Consider the following 24,779-nt stretch of genomic DNA (forward strand, 5'->3'; position numbering starts at 1 on the left):
AGCTGGAAAGCTGCCTTAAGGAGGCTCCCTCTCCGTTTCTTTCACGTCTGCTCTCCCTGCTGTTCGCGTGATCGCCGTATTCTCCGCGGTGGTTACGGTGATCGATTTGGCCGGGTTAGCCGACTTCCGCCCGCGTCCAAGATGGCGATTAAGCGGCCTTCATAACCTTTACGGGGCTGGGCAGTGTTGACGCGGGAGCTGGCAGCGGGTGGAGCGGTTAGTAAACAGCAAATGCGGGAACTGCTGGGCCGGAGTCAGCCATGGACTGGAAAGAAATTCTTCGCCGGCGGATAGCGACGCCCAACAACGGTCCAAACAGTGAGTTTGGGAGGGGCCGCCCGCAGAGAGAGCCAGGCCCTAAACCGCGGGAGGTGGGGGGAGGATGGATGGGGAGGAGGAGCAGCACCTGGGAGCCGTGCCTTTCGCTTCGGTAAAACCTCTCCTGACAAAAGAGGCTGACTGGGATGTGGTTTAGGGATCCAGAGAGTTTTAACCCACACTTCCCTGGGAAGGGATTTGCGGGAATGAAAAGCTACCTTAGCCACGCACTTGCATGGTCCTGACCTAGACTTGTGAGGGATAATTGAGAGTCCTGGCGCCATCAACCCTTTGATCCTACCAGAACCTACCATTACCCCTACTGCCTTTTTATTGTCACACTTTTCACTTCCCTCCTTATCCATTTTAGACTTAATAATCCATTTTTCCTTATCTCTTTCCCTCTACTTCACGTTTGTTAATCAACCTGGTTAAAACTATCTTTACTATTTCACAGCTGCATCCAGGACAGCTGAAAGTGGTTAGAGAAAAACGGAACCTTGGTGAATTTCCTCACTTTTAATTCATGTCCACTAACCTAAAGTAGGTGTTTCAGTCATTCACTTACACTTCTTCCGCGTTTCCTTAGACATTCACTCTCCTACACTCTAAAGCAGTTCCTTCTCATCTCCCAAACCTCCAATCCTCCAGTATGTCCTATCTACTCCTTACCTTTAGCTGATGAACTAGTATATATATTTGAGAAAGTAGAAGCAATCAAAGAAGAATCTCACCTGTTCCCATTTACCATTTCTGTCAGCGCCCCCCACTCCCCACCCCCTACAGGCGACCGTGCACTCTGCCTTCACTGTTAAAATGGTGAACTGGCCAACAGTCCCTGTACTCCAACGCTAGATCGCGTTTCTTTCTTTTATTCACTGACTTCACTCTGGCCTTATCCTCTCCTTTATGCACCATCAGATTTTCTTTCTCTACTGGTTCATTTTCATCAGCTCTAAAAAACATGCTGTAATATCCCCCATCATTTAAAAAAAAAATCATTTGATCTCACATCCCCCTCCAGCTTTTGCTACATTTCTCTGCACCCCTTATAGGAAAACTTCTAAGAAAATTGACCTGTACTTGTGCTTTCTCCTCCCCTTCACTCCTAAACCCACTCCATCGCATGTCTGTTATCTGGATAACCTAGGCTATAGCAGGAAACAGAAATCCTTGTCCTTGTAGAACTTACAATTTGGTGTTGGCAGAGATGATAAAATAGTAAGTAAATCATATAGGTTGTACTTCTGTTGAAGGCTATTTCTTTCATCAGTGTGCTAGATCCCATTTTTGCCTCCTCAAGGGTGTACTCCTACAGTCATCCTCTCTCTCCTGCATCATGAGATTTTCTTTCTCATTCACTCCCATCAGCATATGAACATGGTGGTATTTCTCCCACCTTAGAGAAACTTTCTTAACTTCCACCGGTAGCTATGCCTCGTTATAGCAACACTTGTTAAAAGAGTTGTTGGTTGAATCTGTCCTTGTCTCTGATTCCTGCTTGTCATGATTGTCAGTGATCTCCACATTGTTCCAGTGCTCAGTTGTCCTTATTTTACTTGACCAGCCAGCAGCCCCTGCCAGGAACATAGTAGTTCACTCACTCCTCTTACACATACTTTCTTCTCTTGGTTTCTGGGAGACACACTCTCTTAGTTTTCCTACTACCTCACCAGTCATCCCTTCTCAGTCTTTGCTTTTTCTTCCTCTTCTTCCCAAGAACTTAACATTTGAGGGCCCAAGGCTGAGGCCTTGGCCAGCGTCTATTCTCTGTCTACACTCACCTTCTTACGATTTTAAATGATGTCTATTTTCTAATGTCTCCTAAATGTATACCTCTAGCCTGGACCTCATCCCAAATTCCAGGTTCATATATCTATCAATAATTGTCTACCTGACATGGCCACTTGGATCTAATAGATATGTTAATCTTGTCTGAAATTGAACTCCCGCTCTCCTTCCTAACTTGCTCACTCATAGTTTTCCCATCTTAGTTGCCAGCAATCGCGTCTACTCAGGTCAAAACCTTTGGAGACATCTTTGACTGCTCTCTTTCTCCAATACCCACATCCAGTGTGTCAGCAAATCCTGGGACTAAAAAGAAAATATATCCAGAATAAATTTACTCCTAACCACCTCCATTGCAGCCACCCTGGCCCACACCACCGCCATCTGTCACCTGGATTACTGCATTAGCCTCTTCATTCCTTCTGGTGGCTCTCTCCCTCATCAGAATGAAAGCCAAGGTCTTTCCAAAGGCCTAGTGGCCTGCCCGCCCCCCCCATTATCTGGTGTCCCTCATCTCCTGCTATTCCCTCTGGCTCATTCTGCTGTAACTGCACTGGATGCCTCCCTCTTCCCTGCACACACCAGGGACACTCCCATTTTCGTGCGTTGGCACCGGCTGTTTCTTCTTCCTGGAATGCAGTTCCCCCTGGATATCTGGATAGGCAGCTTCCTCACCTTAAATTTTTTTTTTTTTTTTTTGGTCAATTTTATCTCAGTGAGAGAGTCAGTATCCCTGACACTGTTGAAAGCTGCATGTGTGTATGCACTCATCCACTCACACTTATACTTGTGTATCCTTAGAATAGTTGAATGATGTAATGAAAGTGACTCTTGGAATTTGGGCTCAGGTGATTGGATGATAGTGGTACCACTTACTGAGATGGAAATATGGAATTAGAAGAAGAGTAGTAAGGTGAGGGATAGAGAAAGTTATTCTAGGTATGTTGGAGCATGAGAATGAAAATATTTTGTTTTGAATGCGTGAGTTTAGTGTTCAAGAGCAGTGTCTGGGTTAGTGACATAGGTTTGGGGCTTGGAGATTAAACTATGAAAGTTGAAATGATAGAGGAAGAGGATTAAGAAAAAAGAAGAGGGGACTTCCCTGGTGGCGCAGTGGTTAAGAATCTGCCTGCCAATGCGGGGGACACGGGTTCGATCCCTGGTCCGGGAAGATCCCACATGCCGCGGAGCAACTAAGCCCGTGCTCCACAACTACTGAGCCTGTGCTCTAGAGCCCGCGAGCCACAACTACTGAGCCCACGTGCCACAACTACTGAAGCCCGCACGCCTAGAGCCCATACTCCGCAACAAGAGAAGCCACCACAATGAGAAGCCCGCGCACCACAACGAAGAGTAGCCCCCGCTCGCTGCAACTAGAGAAAGCCCGTGCAGCAACGAAGACCCAACACGGCCAAAAATAAATAAATTTATTTTTTAAAAAATAATAATAATAAATAAAATTAAAAAGTGGATATATGTATATATATAACTGATTCACATTGCTATACAGCAGAAACTAACACAACATTGTAAATCAACTGTACTCCAATAAAAATTGGAATAAATAAAGACAGACAAGTAGATCAGTTAAATAAAAAAAGAAAAAGAAAAAAGAAGAAATAGCCAGAAAATAGGAGAATCAACAGAGTGTGGTCTCATAAAAGCCACAGAAAGTTTAGACTCATTGACAGTATCAAATTTAACAGAGAAATCAAGGACAGGTGTGTCCATTAAACTAAACAATTAGGTCACATGTTGCCCTGGCAGTCTCCGTAGAGTGGCAGGATTGCATAAAGAGATAGTGAGAGGTGAGAAAGTAGAGCTCGCCAACACAGGCCTTTCATTTGAGAAAGTGGATGAGGAAGAAGGAATTATGTGTGGCAACAGGTAGAAAGGAAGGAGTTTTGGGGAGGAGATGGGAGAATGAGGGGTTAGCCTTGGGTGAGAGAAGAGCTACGTCTTCCCCTGAAACTGGCAGGAAGAAAGTAAGATGCAGATTTGATACCTTCCTGTCCTCCCACTCAGATGTTTGTGGGTATCCATGCCCAGTAGACTCAGTTGTTGGTGAACTGGGTGGGATTCTCATCTGTTGAGGGTGAACACAGGGGGCTTGAGGAATGTAGTGAAAGTCTGGAGCAGTCAGTCACCAAGAGGACATCAAGCGCAAATAAAATATGTATTGGTGGTTTGGGGAGGCTGAGTTATTAGTAACTGTGAAATAAATTTGTGGGACCAAATATTTGCAAAATTTGGCAGTTTTCTCCAGCACCGTTGAGCATTAGTAAACAGATTGTAAAATTGGTCCAAGGTTAAAAATCAACAAGGCAGATATGGCAGAAATGCAGGCAGGAGTTTCAGGAACAACTACACGCACGTTGAGAAGGAAGTGAGACCAGGAAGAGGAAAAACTTTTGAGAAAACAGATCACAGAATTGAAGATCTCAATGAGGCTGAGGTGCAGTGAGGTTTTGGTAACCATAAGCTTGTTTTCTATGTCTGAGTTTATGTTTTGTAAATAAGTTCATTTGTATCTTTTTTTTTAATATTCCACATATAAGTGATATCATATGATATTTGTCTGTCTGACTTCACTTAGTTTGATAATCTCTAGGTCCATCCATATTGCTGCAAATGGCATTATTTCATTCTTATGATGGATTAATATTATATTGTATATATATACCACATTTTCTTTATCAATTCATCTGTCGATGGACGTCTAGGTTGTTTCCATGTCTTGGCTATTGTTAATAGTGCTCCAATAGTGAACATTGGGGTGCATGTATCTTTTCAAATTATAGTTTTCTCCATATATATGCCCAGGAGTGGGATTATAGGATCATATGGTAACTCTATTTTTAGTCTTTTAAGGAACCTCAATACTGTTCTCTATAGTGGCTGTATCAATTTAAATTCCCACCAACAGTGCAAGAGGGTTCCCTTTTCTCCACACCCTCTCCAGCATTTATTATTTGTAGGCTTTTTGATGATGGCTATTCTGACTGGAGTGAGGTGATACCTCATTGTAGTTTTTGATTTGTATTTCTCTAATAATTAGCAATATTGAGCATCTTTTCATGTGCCTGTTGGCCATCTGTATGTCTTCTTTGGAGAAATGTCTATTTAGATCTTCTGCTCATTTTTTGATTGGAATGTTTGGTTTTGTTGGGTTTTTTTGGGGTTTTTTTTTTGGTATTTAGTTGTATGAACTGTTTGTATATTTTGGAAGTTAGTCCCTTGGTCTCATTCTTTGCAAATATATTCTCCCATTGTGTAGGTTGTCTTTTCGTTTTGTTTATGGTTTCCTTTGCTGTACAAAAGCTTTTAAGTTTAATTAGGTCCCTTTTGTTTTTATTTCCATTACTCTAGGAGATGAATCCAAAAAGATATTGCTGCGATTTATGTCAGAGTGTTCTATGTTTTCTTCTAGTAGTTTTATAGTATGTGGTCTTACATTTAGGTCTTTAATCCATTTTGAGTTTATTTTTGAATATGGTGTTAGAGAATGTTCTAATTTCATTCTTTTAGATGTAGCTGTCCAGGTTTCCCAGCACCACTTATTGAAGAGGCTGTCTTTTCTCCATTGTATATTCTTGCTTCCTTTGTCATAGATTTATTGACCATAGGGGCATGGGTTTATTTCTGGGCTTTCTATCCTGTTCCATTGATCTGTATGTCTGTTTTTGTGCCAGTGCAGTGAGGTTTTGAATAACAACCAGAGGAGAGAAAATTTTTGAGAGTATATTAGAGTTTAAGATTTCAGAACAGGAGCAGGTAAGATCTGTGGTCTTGCTGAATGAACAGAGTACAGTAGAGGTGAAAGCCTTCAGAGTTGAGGGGGCACCTTCACCCACATAAATGTTTATTCTTCCTTAATGATTGCAGGTGAAGAAAGCTGTGCACCAGTCTCATGGTTCATGATGGGAGAATGGCTAAATGAGATGGCCATCTGCCAGCAGCAAGCGGGTTGGGTAATAGCACCCTGAGGTGTGAGCTTCAGATGGAAGGCGTCTGCTGTAGGTAGAGGAACAGTGACTATGACACTGAAACTCCATGAGGTCAAGGGCTGTGCCTATTTTCTCGCTGCTCTAACCCCAATGTCTAGTGCAGTGCTCTGTTTGGAGTAGGTGCTCAGTGAGAACTTTTGATTGAATGAATTAGAACATGTCAGGTCTATAAGAGAGGCAATGACTTGAGAAAGAGACAAGTATAGTGATAAAAATAAGTGGAGGGAGCATCTGAGAACTGGTTGAAGATGTAGAGGAGGCTGTTTCAGTTGAAGATAGTGATTCTTGGTATTTCAAGAAAGTTAATACAGATGCTTAGTGTCTAAGTACAATTGTGAAGGCCTTTTTTGTACTGTAATTACACCATAGTGTATAGATGTCTTGAAAAAAACATTGTTTGATTTTAAAAGTGCTTTCCCCTCCTTAACGTGTTTTGTTACCAGAAAAAAAAAGTGAACAAGAATTAAAAGATGAAGAAATGGATTTATTTACCAAGTATTACTCAGAATGGAAAGGAGGTAGAAAAAACACAAATGAATTCTATAAGACCATTCCCCGGTTTTATTATAGGGTAAGTGGTATCTAAGCAAATGTCTTGCAGAGTTTGTAAATGAAATGTAATTTTTCAAATGGGATTAAAAATCTTATATTTTATAAATAAACAAATTGATTATATTTTAAATTTTGTATATTTATTGTTTCATTCTAGTTGACCTTATTATTTTTGACCTGATTAAATCTTGGTTTTTCATATAAGTAGGTGTAAGAACACAAAGTTGTTATTTGCCACTTTTTTTGAACTGTAGGCTTTTTCCTTCCTCCTAATTTTTATTATGGATGTTAGTAGTAGGTATTCTTTTGGATTATGTTGCCAGGCTTTCTATAAGACTTAGATTTACTTGGCTAATCACAATGTTTAACTTTGTCTTTTACTCATAAGGTGTAAAATGTTTTGCTCAAGGCTAAACTGAAAAATAGATTGAGAGTGGAAAACTTTAAGAGTTATACTTAATTATGTGTTTCCTTGTGCCAAAATGGTAAAGAAGGCTTTGAGGAGGGTTATAGATAAAACAGTAAGACTTTAAGAAAGATATTTACAGCTGAAATTGAAGGCTACTAAAAAGAATAAGTCCTATTTGGTATTATGGGAAATGTAACTACTATAGAAAAGTTAACTTTGGAATTTTAGCTGAATATCTCTTAAACCTGTTACCTCCTAAACTCAATTAATTACAACATTATTTGCAAAGAAAGTAAATATTTTGTTTTGCTTGCATCAAGGAGTGAGGTAGATTATCCAGATAATTTTAACTTATTTCTTCAAGTACAAACTTTTTTGTACTTGTGTACATGTGAACCATTTTATTGGAAACTTTTTTGTAGTACTATATGTCTCCCAGCCTTTTAAGAATTATATGACTAATCCACGTTTGTCATGGAAAAGAGAAAAAACAGGTAAAGTTGATATTTTCCCATAATAACATTGCCCAGAGATGTAAATAAACATTTTTACATGAATCCTTCTACATATTTCTATATATGTGTGTGTGTGTGTTTAACAAAAATGGGGTCACATCATACATACTGCTGTTGCTTTTTTGCATTTCACACTTTCTTAATCAGAGGCAGTTAGACAACTGAGAATTTTTTATAGTCTGGGGGAGTGGGAAGGGGACTGCCATTTATTGAGTGTCTACGTACCTCAGAGCATTTTATATTCATTATTTCATGTAATCAGGATTGTGAAAGTGTATCTTACTAACCCAGGAACAGCCCTCAGATGCTGACATTACTCCATTCCCAGGACTCAACTTTCCTGTATTTCTAGTACCAACCGTCCCCTTGTGTTTTCTGAGGGAATCCCCTTTTCCCCCATTTCCGTCTCTTCTCTGACCTCTTCCAGATCCCAGATGGTTTCTGGTCTGCAGATGTGGATTTGTGGGATGTTCGTTCCCTTGTTTCTTCTTCCTCTACTTCCACTCCACTGCTTTAGAGAAACCACCTGTCATCTTTGGTCACCACTTCTCTCCTTGGCTGGTTAGCTGGTTGACTAGCCACTGGAGCACAATCCCAGTCTCAGCCCCAGCCTCACCTCCTAATGCATATTCCTTCTCCATCCCTTTTGGTGGGAGGGATGGCATCTTAGTTCTTAGAAATAAAAAGTGAAAACCATAGCCCCCAATTTGGACTGTGGGTTACTTAGCTACATTTAATGGGGCAAAGTTACAGAAAAGTAAGAAGAAATCCTCAAAGCAAATTGTTTGAAGTTGTTAGAATGAGTCATTTTAAAGCCCTGCTTAAGGAAATCACCACAGGAGGACGAACCTCTGCTTTGGAGGCCAACTAGTAGACATTGGCTTAATTATCTCTAAGAAGTAAGATGACCCAGTCTCAGAAAGCATATTTGGCTAAAACTGTTGCTCTTCAGCCAATCCTGATTCAGTTCTATATTAGTCTAAGGTTACAATGGGAACAGTGCTCTACAAATATAAAATGAAACTTGAGCTACATTGAGAAAATAGAAAAAATGGTGGTCATAAAGTAAAATAAGAGCATGACATTCTGACACATTTAGTTTGGGGATGGTTACCCTACGTTGAACATCTGTCATAGTACTTTACTCCTAGCAGTCACTAGGAAATAGCATTAAAGTCTACTTAATTGGGAGAGGTACCTAACTACCCAGTAATGGAAATGAGATGGAGAAGAGAAAATACACTAAATCCCTGATGTCAGAAGACCTGGATTCAAATTTTGTTACTTTAGTTGCACAACTTTGGGCAAGTCATTAACATTAGGTGTGAAATTGAGGGGACAGAGGAGTACAGGGAACCAAACCAAACAACTCATAAGAAATTAAAACAGACTTGGACTCTGAAGATTTAAATCTTTAGTCTGGGACTGGCTAACTGCATATGTGTTCTTGATAAAGTCATCCATCTCTTGATTTCCTCACCTCTAAATTGAGTATGATGAAATGCATCTCACAGGGCTAGTAGGATTAAATTAGAACATGTGTATTGATGCCTGATATATTGTGGGCACATACTAAATGTTGTGTTTAGTTTTTAAGTAAACCTGTACGGATCTAAATAAAGAAACTTGGGCTAGACGGTTAGCCTTTTCCAGGCAGAACTGGCCTCACTGATCACTGAATTCTCTGTGGATCTCTTTTTATTAAATGAACTTTTAAAATAAATGATGATCTGAAATTAAGCAAGATTGAGATACAAAAAGTAATTTTGAGACAGTAGCATATGTAGTTTTTATGAGGCCAAATACATTTTACATAACCCAATAGTCTAGAATTTAAGTGTAGAAATTAACTCTACAGTGTATTTTTAGCTGCCAGCTGAAGATGAAGTCTTACTACAGAAATTAAGAGAAGAATCCAGAGCCGTCTTTCTGCAAAGGAAAAGCAGGGAACTGTTAGATAATGAAGAATTACAGGTAAGAATGGAATAAAAGTTTGCTTTGGAGGTTCGCCATTTCTTATTTGTACTACATGTGTCATGTGGGATCTCGGGGTGCCTAAATGGAGCCAGTAGTGCAGAGTGACTGAAAGCACAGGCTCTGTAGCGATGGTTCCCACCAGAATCAGCTGCAAAGCTTGTGTGTCCCAAGGATAGTGTTGTATTGTTTTTTAAAGTCCATAGGTGATTTTAATGTGCAGCCAAAGTTGAGAACCACTACTGTAGGGAGTAATATTAAGAAGACTATCATCTCCTATTATCCTTTTGATTACTCATAACATGATAAAAATAGCTAGCGTTGGACTTCCCTGGTCCAGTAGTTAAGATTCCACGCTTCCAATGCTGGGGGCGTGGGTTCGATCCCTGGGCAGGGAAGTTCCACATGCCATGTGGCACGGCAAAAAAAAAAAAAGCTAGCATTTATTGAGTGTTTACTAAGTTCTGAAATTTTCATATACAGTTCCTCTTTAATCTGTGTAACTATATGATGTAGACACTGTTATCCTTACTTTACAGATGAGAATTGAAACAGAAACTTTAAGTCTACTGTCCAAGATCACAGAGCAGGGCTGGGATTTAAACCCTTGCATTTTGACCCTACAGTAGTCTATCACTTTAATGGAAATAACACATTTAACTACGTTTTTAAATTTTGTTCAGTTGATTATAACATCTTAATTTCTGCAATTCTCCTAAGAACTTATGGTTTTTGCTGGACAAGCACCAGACACCACCCATGATTGGAGAGGAAGCAATGATTAATTATGAAAATTTTTTAAAGGTTGGTGAAAAAGCTGGACCAAAGTGCAAGTAAGAATAATATAATTAACAAAGGGGTATGTTATGTTAAGCATTTTAAATGCCTCAAGTAAATGTTAATGAAAATTTAAGTCAATAATATGATAATTTGAGTCAGCTTTTCATTAAACTAATAAAGTTTAATAAAATTATTTACAGTCAAGAAAATTACATTGGTATAAAGTTATTAAAAGAAATAATATAGCTTATTTACAGCATTATAGGTCCTCATTCTTAATAGAATTAAAGATGTATGGCTTAATATTTTAAGTTTTGAACTATAGTTCTCACTTTGATTTTTTTCCCACCACTTTGATTTTTAATAGTTTGAATTTATGCTGTTGTCTGCTAAATCATACAGAAGTCATTTTTATATTATATTGGCAGATGATTTAATCTTTATTTCCATTCCTTAGGCAATTTTTCGCAGCGAAAGTCTTTGCTAAACTCCTTCATACAGATTCTTATGGAAGAATTTCCATCATGCAGTTCTTTAATTATGTCATGAGAAAAGGTGATTTCATTTTCATTGTACTTGAACTCCTTCTATCTGGGAATCAAGTAGGTTTCCAGTCAGTGCTTTTATAGTATCCCTTCCATGTCAAACAACTCTTAGTAAATTTGAATAACAGAATTCTTGTCTTTTGACCAAGATTTGTTTTCCTATTATTATGATTCTCTCTTGGAACTTACTAGAGCTTCTACCATACATTTGGGTTCTACCATACATTTGGGTTCATTATTATAAAAAACAAACAAAACAAAAGCCTCATGTATCTTGAAGATACTAGCTAACTAGATATATCAAAAGCTGAACCAAGAGTTTTAATGGATGGTTATTTGAAATACTTTAATTCACTGGTAATTTTATTTCGCCAATATATTACAGGTTGAGTTGCCTGAGAGGTTAGTTTCAAACTCACAACTGTAGCATCATCTCAAGGAGTATTTATTAAACAAGTTGGAATTGTTATGATTCCTATAAGTTCCATAATGACTGTCAAGTCCTGTGTGTACCATCTTTAATATTTGGTTGTGGTAATTAACCTCAGTAGAATAAAAGCTGCTTCATTAAAGGCATAATATCAGAACTCCTGTTTTGGTGGCACACCACTATTCTCAAGGGCATCAACTTTATCGTCACTTTAGGCATGGTAGAATTGTTGATATCTGCAGTTAATTCTATGGTATATTTATTTTGTTTCAAACAATTTTTGGATTAATGAGATAAGTAATACATGTGAGAAAAATATGTTTATAGAGTCATTAAATTAGCTTGTCTCTCTAATCTATCTCCTTTTATGCATATATATATACTAAAGGATAGATCTTAATAATTATATTTCATTTTCTTGTTTATTGTCAGTTTGGCTTCATCAAACAAGAATAGGCCTCAGTTTATATGATGTTGCTGGACAAGGGTATCTTCGGGAATCTGTAAGTATTAACCTACTTTAATAAATGCTAGACACCAGAATGCTCTAGACACCAAAATGCTAAACAGTAGTTATCACTGGGTGTTGAGATTACAGATAATTCTTATTTTGTTTCTCTGCTTTGTTTGTTTTTACAAATAACATGTGTTACTAAAGAACTTTTTAAGTGTATATTGGTCACAAAAATTCCTTTCTAAATTCTTTTTCTCCAACCTTTAAAGAAAAAAAAGCCTTTTAAAGGAGAAGAAAAGAATGTAATGTTTTAACTGGATTAAAAATCATTGAAGAAACAGTGAAAAACTTTTGGTTATTCATGAGTGTTATCAGTGTATGACTGTTTTAAAATGTAAGGGGCAGTAGTTTTTCCTTTTTTAGGAAATATAAGAAAAATAATGTGACTGTAGTCCCACCTGCAGGTTTGGGTTGTAAGGTCAGTTACCAAGAGGCTGTTTATTTCCCATTAGGCACTAATGTACTTATCAACAGGTTATCAACAGAGAATTATGTTATAGCCTCATGATCCAAATCACTATTCTTCTTATAAGTGTGAGTATCTCAATTATATGGGGACTTCCCTGGTGGTCCAGTGGTTAAGACTCCGAGCTTCCAAGGCAGGGGGCCCGGGTTCGATCCCTGGTCGGGGAACTAAGATCCCACATGCTGCGCAGCGTGGCAAGCAAGCAAGCAAATAAATAAATAAGTAAATCAGTCAATCAATCTATCTATCGTTTCAGCTCAGGCTTTTTTTCCCAAATATATACAAAGGGGGAAGGGAGTTATGCATAAATATGAACCAGGTTAATTAATCACTTAAATAAATATTCAGATATAAAACTTAAAAGAGATGTAAATTCCCTGTTATAGTTTATGTTTCCTGTTATAATTTCTTGCACTCTGTTTTATCCAGATTCCTATAGATAGAATCTGTTAGCTCATACTGGATATTTACACTTAAAAACCTTTCTAGGGCCACACTATAATTCTTGTCCTTTAAGGTTCAGATCAGCTTGACAGTAAAAGGTTCTTGCTTCTATCCATCTATCTCTAGCAAGGAAGATGTATTAAACACTGGTTGATACTTACTCAGGTCAGATATTGGAGTACTTCTATAGCTCTGAGAATTCTTGTCAGCCATTAGTTGGTTTACAAAACAAACTTTTCTTGGCTCTTCCCATGAATGGAAACAAAAATTGAAAGAGGAATGGGAGGAGGAGAGAGAAAAGCAACAGAATATCTCTGTAGTTGTGTTTAAAAGGGAGTAATGTTCCCTTCTCTCAATGAAAGAAAACATTTCTCTCAAAGAAAAGAAATAACTCTCCTAACCTTGGCACTTTGCCTTTTGAAACCAGATTTTGTGTCTTCCTTATTTAAAAGACAGTAATTTCCAGAGCCAACATCTGTAATTTGAGTAGTATAGGCAAACTCTCATTCACTTACTAAATCTTATTAAATAAGCAATTACCAAACACTTATTTGTGCCAGGTACATTGCTAAGCCTTACTCTTATGGTGCTTTTTTCCTAGCAGAGTGGGGAGGCAGACACTAAATTATCAGCAACATGATTTCAAAAAGTGACAAGTTCTAAGGAGAAAATAGGGTACTAGGAAAGTGTATGACTGGGGTTTGGGGAACTATTTTAGATAAGATGGAAGAGGTGCCTCTTTGAGATAGTGATTGAGTTTTAGCCATGAAGGATGAGAAAGAAGCCAGCCTTATGAAAACGTAATGCAGAGAGAACAGCAAGTTCAGTGTCCCCAAGGCACAGTTAAACGTGACCTGTTCTAGGAGCAGAAGGAAGCCAGTGTGGCTGGAGCATATGAGCGAGGGTTAGAGTGACAGGAGGTGAAGTTGGAGAAGTAGGCAGGGCCACATATTGGGTTGTTAGACTATGATAAAGAGTTTGGATTTTATAATGAGACTAATGGGGAGCCATCAGAATTTTTAAGCTGAAATCTGTCAGGATATGGTTTACATTTTATTTTATTTATTTATTTTTTGGCCATGTGGCTTGTGGGATCTCAGTTCCCCGACCAGGGATTGAACCCTGGCCACAGCAGTGAAATTCCGGGCTCCTAACCGCTAGACCACCAGTGAACTCCCTGGTTTACATTTTAAAAAATCACTGGATGTGTGGAGAATGAATTCTAAGGAGCCTAGAGTCAAAGAATGAATAATTAGGAAATTACTGTGGTTGTCCAGGTGAGAGATGATAGTGGCCCAGACCAGGGTGATGTCTGTAGAAGCCAGTAATATATTAATTCAGTATATATTTTGGACACACACACCCCAACAATGACAAAAATTTGTTGCTAGATTAGATTTTGGGGGTAAGGGGTGGGGGCCTTGGTGAAGAAAAGGTAGGAACCAAGTTTAACTTTTTTACTTTGAATAAATGGTGGAATAGGGGAAAATGGGTGAGGACCAGGGTTGGGGATAATTAGAGTCCAATTTTGGACACACCATGTTTGAGATGCCATCTGTTCTACAACTTAAATTATAAAGTGTCTCAAATGAACTAGAAACATTATACTTTACAATGGATAAAGCAAAAGTAATGAAATTATTAAAATAAATATAAGAAACCATGAGAGGCTTTTAAATATATAATCTTGGAATAGGGAAAGCCTTTCTAAGTATGACAAAGCTCAGAAGTCTAAGAAGCAATGAGTTCAGCTAAATTTTTAAAAATCTGAGAACAAAGACCATCATAAACAAAGTTAAAAGAAAACAACAAGCCAAGAAAAATATCTGAAACTCAGTCACAAATGAATTTATTTCATCATTCATATAGTTTTAATACTGAATAATTTTTAGGACTGAAATTATATTCCAGTATCTCATGAAGAAACAAGATCAGACATTTAACCCTTTAAAGTTTTATTTTGTTTTGTTCTTTCAGGATTTAGAAAACTACATATTGGAACTTATCCCTACTTTGCCACAATTAGATGGGCTGGAAAAATCTTTTTACTCCTTTTATGTTTGTACAGCAGTTAGGAAGTTCTTCTTCTTTTTAGACCCTCTAAGAACAGGTAAAAGAAAATCTTATCTAACTTAGATATTATGAGATTATCATTACTTCTAAATCTCAATAACTAGAGAAAAGTCTTTAAAATGTTATTTATTTTCCTAACATGTTATTGCCATTAATATATAAATCTTTTGATATGTAGATCTTTTGATTTACTTGTGCCAACCATAATCAGCTGTGTGACAGTGGGAATATCACCTAACCTTTTACAATGTTTTCATCTCTAAAATAAAGTATATTCTTTCCAGTTCTAAGAAGCCAGGTATTCTGATATAATTTGCTATCCCTGATAGGTAATATACTGGAGCATTATTCTTTTTGATCAAACATATGAATTGGGGCTTCCCTGGTGGCGCAGTGGCTGAGAATCTGCCTGCCAATGCAGGGGACACGGGTTCGAGCCCTGGTCTGGGAAGATCCCACATGCCGCGGAGCAACTGGGCCCGTGAGCCACAACTACTGAGCCTGCGTGTCTGGAGCCTGTGCTCCACAACAAGAGAGGCCGCGACAGTGAGAGGCCCGCGCACCGCGATGAAGAGTGGTCCCCACTTGCCGCAACTAGAGAAAGCCCTCGCACAGAAACGAAGACCCAACACAGCCATAAATAAATAAATAAATAAATAAATAAATAAATAAATAAATATTTTTTTAAAAAAATATGAATTCGGAGATAGGAGGACCATTTAGCCATGATGTGTTTTTCTCATTTTCAAGTTAACTGTCCTATATGAGGATCAGATTTGTAAATTTTGCCTCATTAACAGTACATTTATCAACTATTCTAACCTGCTAGGCTTAAATACATGTGTCTGGGACAGAGGCCCAAATCAAAGCCCCTGATACTCCTTCTGTCCTTGAAAATGCAGCTGTGAGTCCATCACAGAACGGGGTAGCTGTCAGTTTTTTTAAACGCCTCCATTATAGGCACACACACATCTTTTTCCTTGGAAATTTACGCAATAATAATAGCCAACAGTTTTGACTGTTTATTATGTACTAAGTACTGTGCTAAGCATTTTACATAGATTCTTTCATTTTCTTCTCATAACTCCATTAGGAAGGTATTATTACCCACATTGTATGTGTGAAGCAACTAAGACTTAGAAGGATTGCATGTCTAGAAGTGGCATTTAAATCCCATCTCTCTACTCTTAACCACGCTTCTATATTGCTTTCTATTCCAGAACCTGCAAAGGAAAACTGAAACAGTCTCTTTATTTGACTACTGACAGTATCATATCCATTACCACAAAAAAATTAACACAACTTTTTTTGGAATCTGGTATCAATGTAATTTTGGAATTTCTCGATTGGATGTATATAGTTGGGGGTATATAGGTAGACATACCTATATGAGATTTTATTAAATATTCCCTGCAGATTTCCCTTTTCACAGAAATGCATAGTAAGGACTTTGGAGCATGAGAGCTAGGAAAGTTTAAAATATCAGTTGTGCGATTGCTTTTCTAAAATAATACCTTTATAAAATTGAGTTGCTGTTGTTTTTAAAATTAAGTAATTGTGTTTATGTTCTTTAAAGGGAAGATAAAAATTCAAGATATTTTAGCATGCAGCTTCCTAGATGATTTATTGGAGGTAAATATGTTTTTAAACTACTTAATTATATCACTTCACAGTTGCTCTCTTCTAATTATGTCTCTATGCTCATATAGTTAAGGGATGAGGAACTGTCCAAGGAGAGTCAAGAAACAAATTGGTTTTCTGCTCCTTCTGCCCTACGGGTGTATGGTATGTTCCTATCATAATGCTATAATTTGAATTATCCGTTCCTCAGTTAATGTTTCATTAACTGGTGTTCAAAGGACAGTTTTATACATAGCCTAATTTACCTTAAGATCAAAGTATTCTGATTTTCTTAAGAGCTTATATTCTAGATTATTAAATTTTACTTGTTTAAATACCTGCGTTTTATAATTTTGTGACTCTTATTTAAGTTAGTACATTTCTAACACTTTAACATAAAGAATGTAGTTTGATTTTTTTATTGTTGACTCAGGAACATTATTATGAACATCACCTGTGATCTTGCATTGTGATAAAATGCTACTCTCAGGGTCCACAGAGGGGTGTGTTTTAGGGCCTAGTTTACTTTTTTTCTTGAATTTCATTAGTCTGTTACATTGTCCTTTTGGGTGGTCTTCTGACTCATTTTGGCAACCTTGACCTCTGCTTTCAAGGGCCAGCCTTTCAGTGCTTTATGTTGGTTGACCCCTACCTCCATCTAATTTAGAATCCTAGGAAAGTTATAAAAGGTTGCAAAAAAATAAAAAGGTTGCAAACTGAAAACGAATAATGATGTAAGTGAAATAGCATAAAGGCATGACCTTTATGATGAGTTTTCTTTGACTGGTTCTGGCTTAACAGTTGTTCTGATAGAGATTGCAGGGATAGCAGATGTCTACCATGACAGTAACATAATTAGTTTAAAAATCAAAATATTAACCAATAAAAATAACTTTTTGTTAGTGTTTATTCTTTTGTCTTTTAGTTAGAATTTTATTTTGGTCCTAAGTGTCCTTTTATCATCTTTCTTCCCAAGGCCAGTATCTGAATCTTGATAAGGACCACAATGGCATGCTCAGTAAGGAAGAACTCTCCCGCTATGGAACGGCAACCATGACCAATGTCTTCTTAGACCGTGTTTTCCAGGAGTGTCTCACTTATGATGGAGAAATGGTAGTAGTTTCAATCTCTAAGTTTTAAAAATTTAGGCTCCCACAATTTCCAAAAGCCTTTTTTTAAAATTGAAATATAGTTGACTTACAATGTTATATTAGTTTCATGTATACAACATAGTGATTCACTGTCTTTATAGATTACATACCAGAGTTATTGTAAAATATTGACTATATTGCCTGTGCAGAGATTTCATTCTTTTTTATGGCTGAGTAGTATGCCATTGTACATGTATACCATATCATCTTTATCCATTCATCTGTCGATGGACACTCAGGTTGCTTCCATATGTTGGCTAATGTAAATAATGCTGCTGTGAACATTGGGGTGCATGTATGTTTTCAAATTAGTGTTTCCATTTTCTTCAGATAAATATCCAGGAATGGAATTGCTGGATCATATAATAGTTATATTTTTAATTTTTTGAGGAACCTCCATAATGTTTTCCATAGTGGCTGCACCAGTTTGCATTCCCACCAGCAGTGCATGAGGGTTCCCTTTTCTGCATATCCTTGCCAACACTTGTTAGTTATCTTTTTAATGGTAGCCATTCTGACAGGTATGAGGTAATATCTCATTGTGGTTTTGATTTGCATTTCCCTGATGATTAGTGATGTTGAGCATCTTTTCATCTGCCTGTTGGCCATCTGATGTCTTCTTCAGAAGAATGACTCTTCAGGTCCTCTGTCCATTTTCTTAATCACAGAAGCCTTTTTCTTGATATGATACAGCATTATTTTCATATCAGTGTATAACAGTATCTTAAGAAGAAGTGTGAACTGATCAAATTATTTGAGATTCAGAGCCTTTGATCCTAAGGTAAATTTGCTTAAAAACATTACTTCCCTCATGGACTCAGGGCAAACAGAAAATTTTAATATTTTTGTTCATTTCATTGTCAGTGCACCTACTGTAGAGGAGTGTGGACTAGTAAAAAAAAAAAATCTGAAAAACAGGCAAATCCTATTGACTATTTTCATATAGATGGTTCATTCATTAAATTACCAGGTCAGATATAGTACCACATATGCCATGATTTAAATCTAAGAATCAGGTTGTGTTACTCTAAGTAGCTAAAGATTTACCTTAGTAGCTAAAGATTTACTAACATGCACCTGTCCTTTTATCACAACAATGCAAAATACTTGAGAAGAAAATTCTAAATAGCATTTTTAAATCACCATTCTTGCTATTAAAAATATGTGTTAAGGATCTGATAACTTTTCCAAACCAATGATGTTTAAGAAATGGTCATATTGTCAGAAGAGAATCAGGGTTTTAGGTTTTATCATTTAGCTTTAATAGCAGTTTTCTAAATAACACCATTGTTAGCCAACTGCAAAGGGAAAGGGGGAAAGGCGCAAAAACTCTGCTTCATGACTCCCACAGCTGCCTACGGTTAACAGTGAGGAGCTTGGAGTATGCTAATAACCTGGTGAATAAAGAAAATCAGAAGCTACAGTTAGGCATGGAGTTTAGACCATGATGAGGCTGCACCTCTAGCTCTTTATACTACAATTTATGCAGAAAAGAATTCTTAATCTTAGCCTAAGAAAATCCTTTCCAAGATTATAAACTTTTCCAAGTGAGAATCTCCCAAATACTTTACTTTTTTTAAACATGCAAAAAAAGTAATCTGTGACTATCCCTTTTTCGTAGAGAAAGCTTTCTGTTCTTTTCATGTCTTTTCAGCCTTCATTTGTACTCTCTTGCCCCCTTTTTGGATGAGAACAGTGTCAGATCACTGTAGGATATCTGGCACTCTTTTTTTTTTTTTAATAAATTTATTTATTTTTGGCTGTGTTGGGTCCTCGTTGCTGCATGCAGGCTTTCTCTGGTTGCGGCGAGCGGGGGCTACTCTTCATTGCGGTGCGCGGGCTTCTCGTTGTGATAGCTTCTCTTGTCGCGGAGCATGGGCTCTAGGCACGTGGGCTTCAGCAGTTGTGGCTTGCGGGCTTAGTTGCTCCACAGCATGTGGGATCTTCCCAGACCAGGGCTTGAACCCGTGTCCCCTGCATTGGCAGGCAGATTCTTAACCACTGCGCCACCAGGGAAGCCACTCTGGCACTCTTAAGATGACTTTTTGGAAATCATCTGAATTAAAATTTTAAAACTATTTCAGAATGACCACACCAAAATGAAAATACAAATTTAGTGGCAACATGCAAAGGTTAGTCACTGTCCTGTCCATTTCAAAAGCCTAATGAATGAAAATTATGGTTTAACACAGCAAATCTCTCATAAGAAAATGAGCTGTGCCCCCTCAAACTGTCCTGTACAGATTAACTGCTATGTAGAATTCCTAGAAACCAACATTAAGTATACATTAAGTATGGATTTCTCATTTCATATTTTAAAAAAATTTGCCATCTTTGATTACAAACATCTTCAAATCATCAGTCACTTGAAAAGTTAATTACAAATAACGCCTCTAATGAATGTCATTTTCTTTTCTATAGGACTATAAGACCTACCTTGATTTTGTTCTTGCATTAGAAAACCGAAAAGAACCTGCAGCTCTGCAATATATTTTCAAATTGCTTGACATTGAGAACAAAGGATATCTGAATGTCTTTTCCCTTAATTATTTCTTTAGGGTAAGTCTCATTTGTGTAAATGTGTCTTTGTTATACAGTTTGGTTTAAATTACCTACCCAATGACAATTTTATCTAACTTGGGATGTTTAAATTTAACAAAAGCATTTACCTAACAGATTTCAGAAGGATATCAAGTCAGGTTTTAGTTTTGTTTTTTTCTATTTTTAAAAACATAAATGGGCTAAATCAGTACTGATTTGATTAGTCGTAGATAGTCAGTGGAGATACAGACATACCTGAGAAATTGTATGCTCTAGGTGATTAAAAACTAGTATGTAAAATCCTACAGAAACTTTAATTATACAGTACAGAAAAGGTAACTCCTTTCCACAGGAGTTTTGCACATCTGGTACCTGTAGATTCTTTTAATTGCTATGCTGTAAAAAATATAAATTTAAAAATTGGCTAGAATTGTGGGCTGCATTTCAGTGTGAAACAGATTTGCTGAAATACTTATTCTGTGCCGTAGGTGGTCTCAGAGAATAGCATGATGAGCTCTGAAGTGGAATTTGATTGTATTTTACCTGATAAGCATTCAGCTGCAGCAGGTGTAAATGTAGGAATGTCTTCCCTTTTAAGATAAATCCGAACACACCATTGTAAAGCAGTTATACTCCAATAAAGATGTTAAAAAAAGAAAAAAAAAAGATAAATCATTCCTCAGTTTGAACGGTGACTTTTCTGCTTGATGGAAAGGTTTTGTACAGTAGTGTTCCATTCCATTGCCACATTTCTATAGCTAGTTTTCAGAAGACCATCTGATTTTTATATGGTTAAGATCGATAGTAAGAAGAAATTTTTTTTAAACAATAAAAATGACATTTTCACATCTTTGTCATAAGAAGTTTTCCCCCAGAGGCTTTTTCTTTTCCACTTAAAAAATTTTTGATACTTTTAAAATAACTTTATCTGATTTCTGAGTTTCAGAGTATATATTTCATAATTTCATGTTAAAGTCCCTGAAAGGCTTTCTATTATGATTTTCTAGGTAGTAATGACTGCAGATTATTATAAGGATAAATTACAATCCCAGTATTAGGATGCATTTTTAAAAAATTGAATGCTACGTGGGCTTATATCAGTGGCTCATCTGAGAATATAATACCACCCATCATAGGGATGCCCCCCACTTTAGGCAGACCTGTTAAAAGAAAATTCAGTTTTAGGAAAACAAAGTAAATACATCTTTTGGAATAAATACACAATCCCTTTTCATAAAGATTTTTTATAGTATCCTCTACTCTTTGAAAATTAAATTTTATTTATTAAATACATTGAAAATATTTCATACCTTTATTTTATCAAAGTTTATTTAGGCTTGGTTGTATGGGCCAAGGTAAAAAGTTACTGGTGCTGAGCCCTGCGGTCCTGGACTGTTGTTAGAGCCTTTGTACATCAGTATCCCAGTGATAAAAGCTGGGCCCAGATGGTGCACTGTAGATCATTCCATCCAGGTCTCCTGCTCTAGTAGCTTCGAGTGTACTCAGATTCTCATCTGCTGCAAAGAGATGCCCTGTGCACATTCTGGTATCAGTGGCACTACAGAGTAGGCACTTGGAACATATTGATTATTTTCCAAGAATTTTAAGCTTCACATTTTCCAGTGAATGACTCCCACCTAAAACATTTGTTAGTTCAACTGGATCACAGTAGTTTCTCAGTCAGTATTTTTTTGTTAAAGTTCATAAAAGAGAAGAGTTTGAGGGAGGTTTACCTCCATTTTTTCTGTCAAGTAGAAGAGAAGGTGTAGGGTGGGAGGGGAGGTGGTGGATTGGGTGCCTTAAAGAATGGTGAAGGTATGAACAGCGTTCCTGGAAAATGGGAGAAGCAGGTCGTAACAGAATTGCTAGGCCTGTTAAAGGCCCATCTGGGGGTGGAGACCATTCCTATGCAATAGTAATCTGTACTCTTGTATACTTTCTTTATGAAGTTCTCCATAGCTAAGGTGTAGGTCTAGAAAGGTTGATGGTTACACTGATCCAGCGTTTAGGTTTTGCTCAACAGATGTGAAGCAAGGTCAAGGAATTTGAGAATATTGGCAAGAGTGGTTAAAACGATGAGGCCTATGGTCTGATAGGATAGGAAATGGAACTGGAAAGGGACCATGGGACAGGACAGGGAATGTTGCGTATTTTGTTTTTTATTTAAAGATTTATTTCTACTAAATACAGGCCATACAAGAACTAATGAAAATCCATGGACAGGATCCTGTTTCATTTCAAGACGTCAAGGTTACTTTTTTTCTTTAATTTACATAACACCACATAATCATTTGCATTAAATGAGGTTTTTACCTGAAAGCAACTTATGAAATACTGAACCAAATGAAGTATTTGCTGTTATTTGTTCTGAATTAATATTTAAGTCATTAGAAACTGAGAACATACTTGGACTAATGATTTGTGCAGTATAAGATTTTAGCATTGTCAGTCTCATGTTCTCATTGGAAGCATTCATTCATTTTGGTTGAAAACTAAGAGAATCAGTACAGCCTGTATCCTTTGGTAGTCTATTCCACTGTAAACTGAATTTGGGGGAGCTATTTAGGTTCAGGCACGTTTTTAGTCTGCTACTTCAAAGGGCTTGCTTGCTTTGGTATTTAAGGAGATATCAATCTTACAGTATGAAAACTACCACTATTTGAAATACATGCTGCTACTTAGCATTTTAGTAATCAGACTTTTACCAGCTATGAAACACTTTGAGTATCCAGTATTGGTTCAGGTGAAGTAATGTAATAAAATAACCCATCCAGTTTTAACCAAGTATAATGAGATAAAGGGCTATTTTGGTTTAATATAAGTGAGACAAATTTGAAATTATGCAACTGGCAACTTAAGAACTAGTAATTTTAAACTGCCACCAACCTGGAAAGGGACGTTTCACATACACACAAGATTAAAAGTTCATGCATTTTGTTCACCTGAATTGTTCTAACCTTTAAAAATGCAATTTGCCTCTTTAAATGCTATTAAATACTGAGTGATTTTACTACAGATTAGAAAACATGTACTAATTCCCCGTAAGTAATCTTATAGTACACTTCATAATATAGAAGAGGTTCTTCCATATATTCCAGTCATTTTTAGCACAATTTGGTGTCACTGTGGATGACTAGTTCTTTAATACCGAGCTCCCCCCACCCATTCCAGGTCCAGAGTAAAAGGTTGACATCATTATTGGAAATGAAGCTTTGTCACTGTCTTGGCTCTAAAGCATTTAAGTTTTTACTTTGAGCCAAGTTTGCACTTAAATCAAGGCCTTGCTTTACCACCAGTTAGAAGACAACAGAAAAATATAAGCAGTTAGTTAACATATATTCAAAGAACACTGCATTCGTTTTGCTGCTAATTAGCTATGCAGCTTAAACTCTGAGCTTCAGTTTCTCTATAAGACACATACAGGCATACCTTGTTTCATTGCATTTCTTATAAATTGAAGGTTTGTGGCAACCCTAGTCAAGCAAGTCTATCGGTGCCATCTTCCAACAGCATTTGTTCACTTGGTGTCTGTGTCACATTTTGGTAATTCTCACAATATTCTATTATTATTATTATTACATTTGTTATATGGTGATCTGTGATCTTTGGTGTTACTACTGCAAAAAGATTACAACTCGTTGAAGGCTCAGATGGTGGTTAGCATTTTTTTAGCAATAAAGTATTTTTTAATTAAGGTATGTATATTTTATTAGACATTGCACACTTAACAGACTACAGTATAGTGTAAATATAACTTTTATATGCACTGGGAAACCAAAAATTTCACATGACTAGTTTTATTGCAATATTCACTTTATGGTGGTGGTCTGGAACTGAACTCACAATATCTCCAAGGGTATGCCTGTACCTAAGGAATCTTCCCAAAAAATTTTGTGCATATAGAGAAGAGGTGGATTCCCTGTTAAATGAAAAACAAAAAACTGGAACAAAAAATTCTACATAAGCTCAAGTGCCAGCCCTGAATTTTAGATCACTGTATGATAGAAATTAAGTGAATCAGATATCAGATTTCATTGTATTTTTTTCCTCTCTTGCAGGATGAAATCTTTGACATGGTAAAACCAAAGGATCCTTTGAAAATCTCTCTTCAGGATTTAATCAACAGTAATCAAGGAGACACAGTCACCACCATTCTAATTGATCTGAATGGCTTCTGGACGTACGAGAATAGAGAAGCCCTTGTTGCAAATGATAATGAAAACTCTGCAGACCTTGATGATACATGATCTCTCAAAGACTAGACTGTATTCATTAAAATAAGCTTGAATGCTGCATGTAAAACCTTTGAAGCAGAATCCTTAGAAATGGTCTAAATAAAACACTTCATATGTCTATAGAACACAGCAAATGTTCTGGTTATTGGAATTTTGGTTGTAGTGGTCTGGAAGAAATGGGACCAAATTAGGAGTCAATAAATTCTGGTTTCACTTAGCTCAAATATGGCAAGTGTGATCTGGTGAAGGTAGGAGTCCACTTTAAATCTGTATAATCTTTCTTTAGAAATAAAGGAAGTTTTAATGGAATAGTTCTGACATTAGTCACTAAGAATTTGAATACTTGAAAGATAGTTTAAATTATATCATTTAACCTTGAATATTCTAAAGTATTATGTATATCAAAGATTATAGACT

General features: G+C 37.0%; 1 protein-coding gene across 7 annotated transcripts; it reads left to right on the forward strand.

The window, feature by feature from the left end:
- The first annotated feature begins 124 nt into the window (after positions 1-124).
- PPP2R3C (protein phosphatase 2 regulatory subunit B''gamma) lies at positions 125-24,642 on the forward strand. 7 transcript variants are annotated; one of them, XM_082384165.1, is made up of 14 exons: positions 207-318; positions 5,992-6,126; positions 6,557-6,684; positions 9,459-9,563; positions 10,284-10,396; positions 10,801-10,898; positions 11,751-11,821; positions 14,720-14,852; positions 16,392-16,447; positions 16,525-16,600; positions 17,412-17,548; positions 20,008-20,145; positions 22,318-22,377; positions 24,186-24,642. In XM_082384165.1, the coding sequence occupies exons 3-14, from the start codon at positions 6,592-6,594 to the stop codon at positions 24,372-24,374; spliced, it is 1,269 nt and encodes a 422-aa protein (XP_082240291.1). In that variant the 5' UTR covers positions 207-318; positions 5,992-6,126; positions 6,557-6,591; the 3' UTR covers positions 24,375-24,642. The 7 variants fall into 7 exon arrangements, with proteins under 7 accessions (XP_082240289.1, XP_082240290.1, XP_082240294.1 ...); XM_082384166.1 differs by having other exon boundaries at positions 5,992-6,122; XM_082384167.1 differs by having other exon boundaries at positions 5,992-6,093.
- Positions 24,643-24,779: the final 137 nt, after the last annotated feature.

This window comes from Balaenoptera borealis (genome assembly GCF_965194805.1).
Source record: "Balaenoptera borealis genome assembly, chromosome: 3".
NCBI lineage: Eukaryota > Metazoa > Chordata > Mammalia > Artiodactyla > Balaenopteridae > Balaenoptera > Balaenoptera borealis.

Coding starts and splice junctions, on each gene's coding strand:
- PPP2R3C (XM_082384163.1), top strand. CDS start 261: ATGGACTGGAAAGAAATTCTTCGCCGGCGGATAGCGACGCCCAACAAC. Junction 10,397..10,800: donor AAAGCTGGACCAAAGTGCAA/GTAAGAATAATA, acceptor TCCATTCCTTAG/GCAATTTTTCGCAGCGAAAG. Junction 17,549..20,007: donor TCACTTATGATGGAGAAATG/GTAGTAGTTTCA, acceptor TCTTTTCTATAG/GACTATAAGACCTACCTTGA.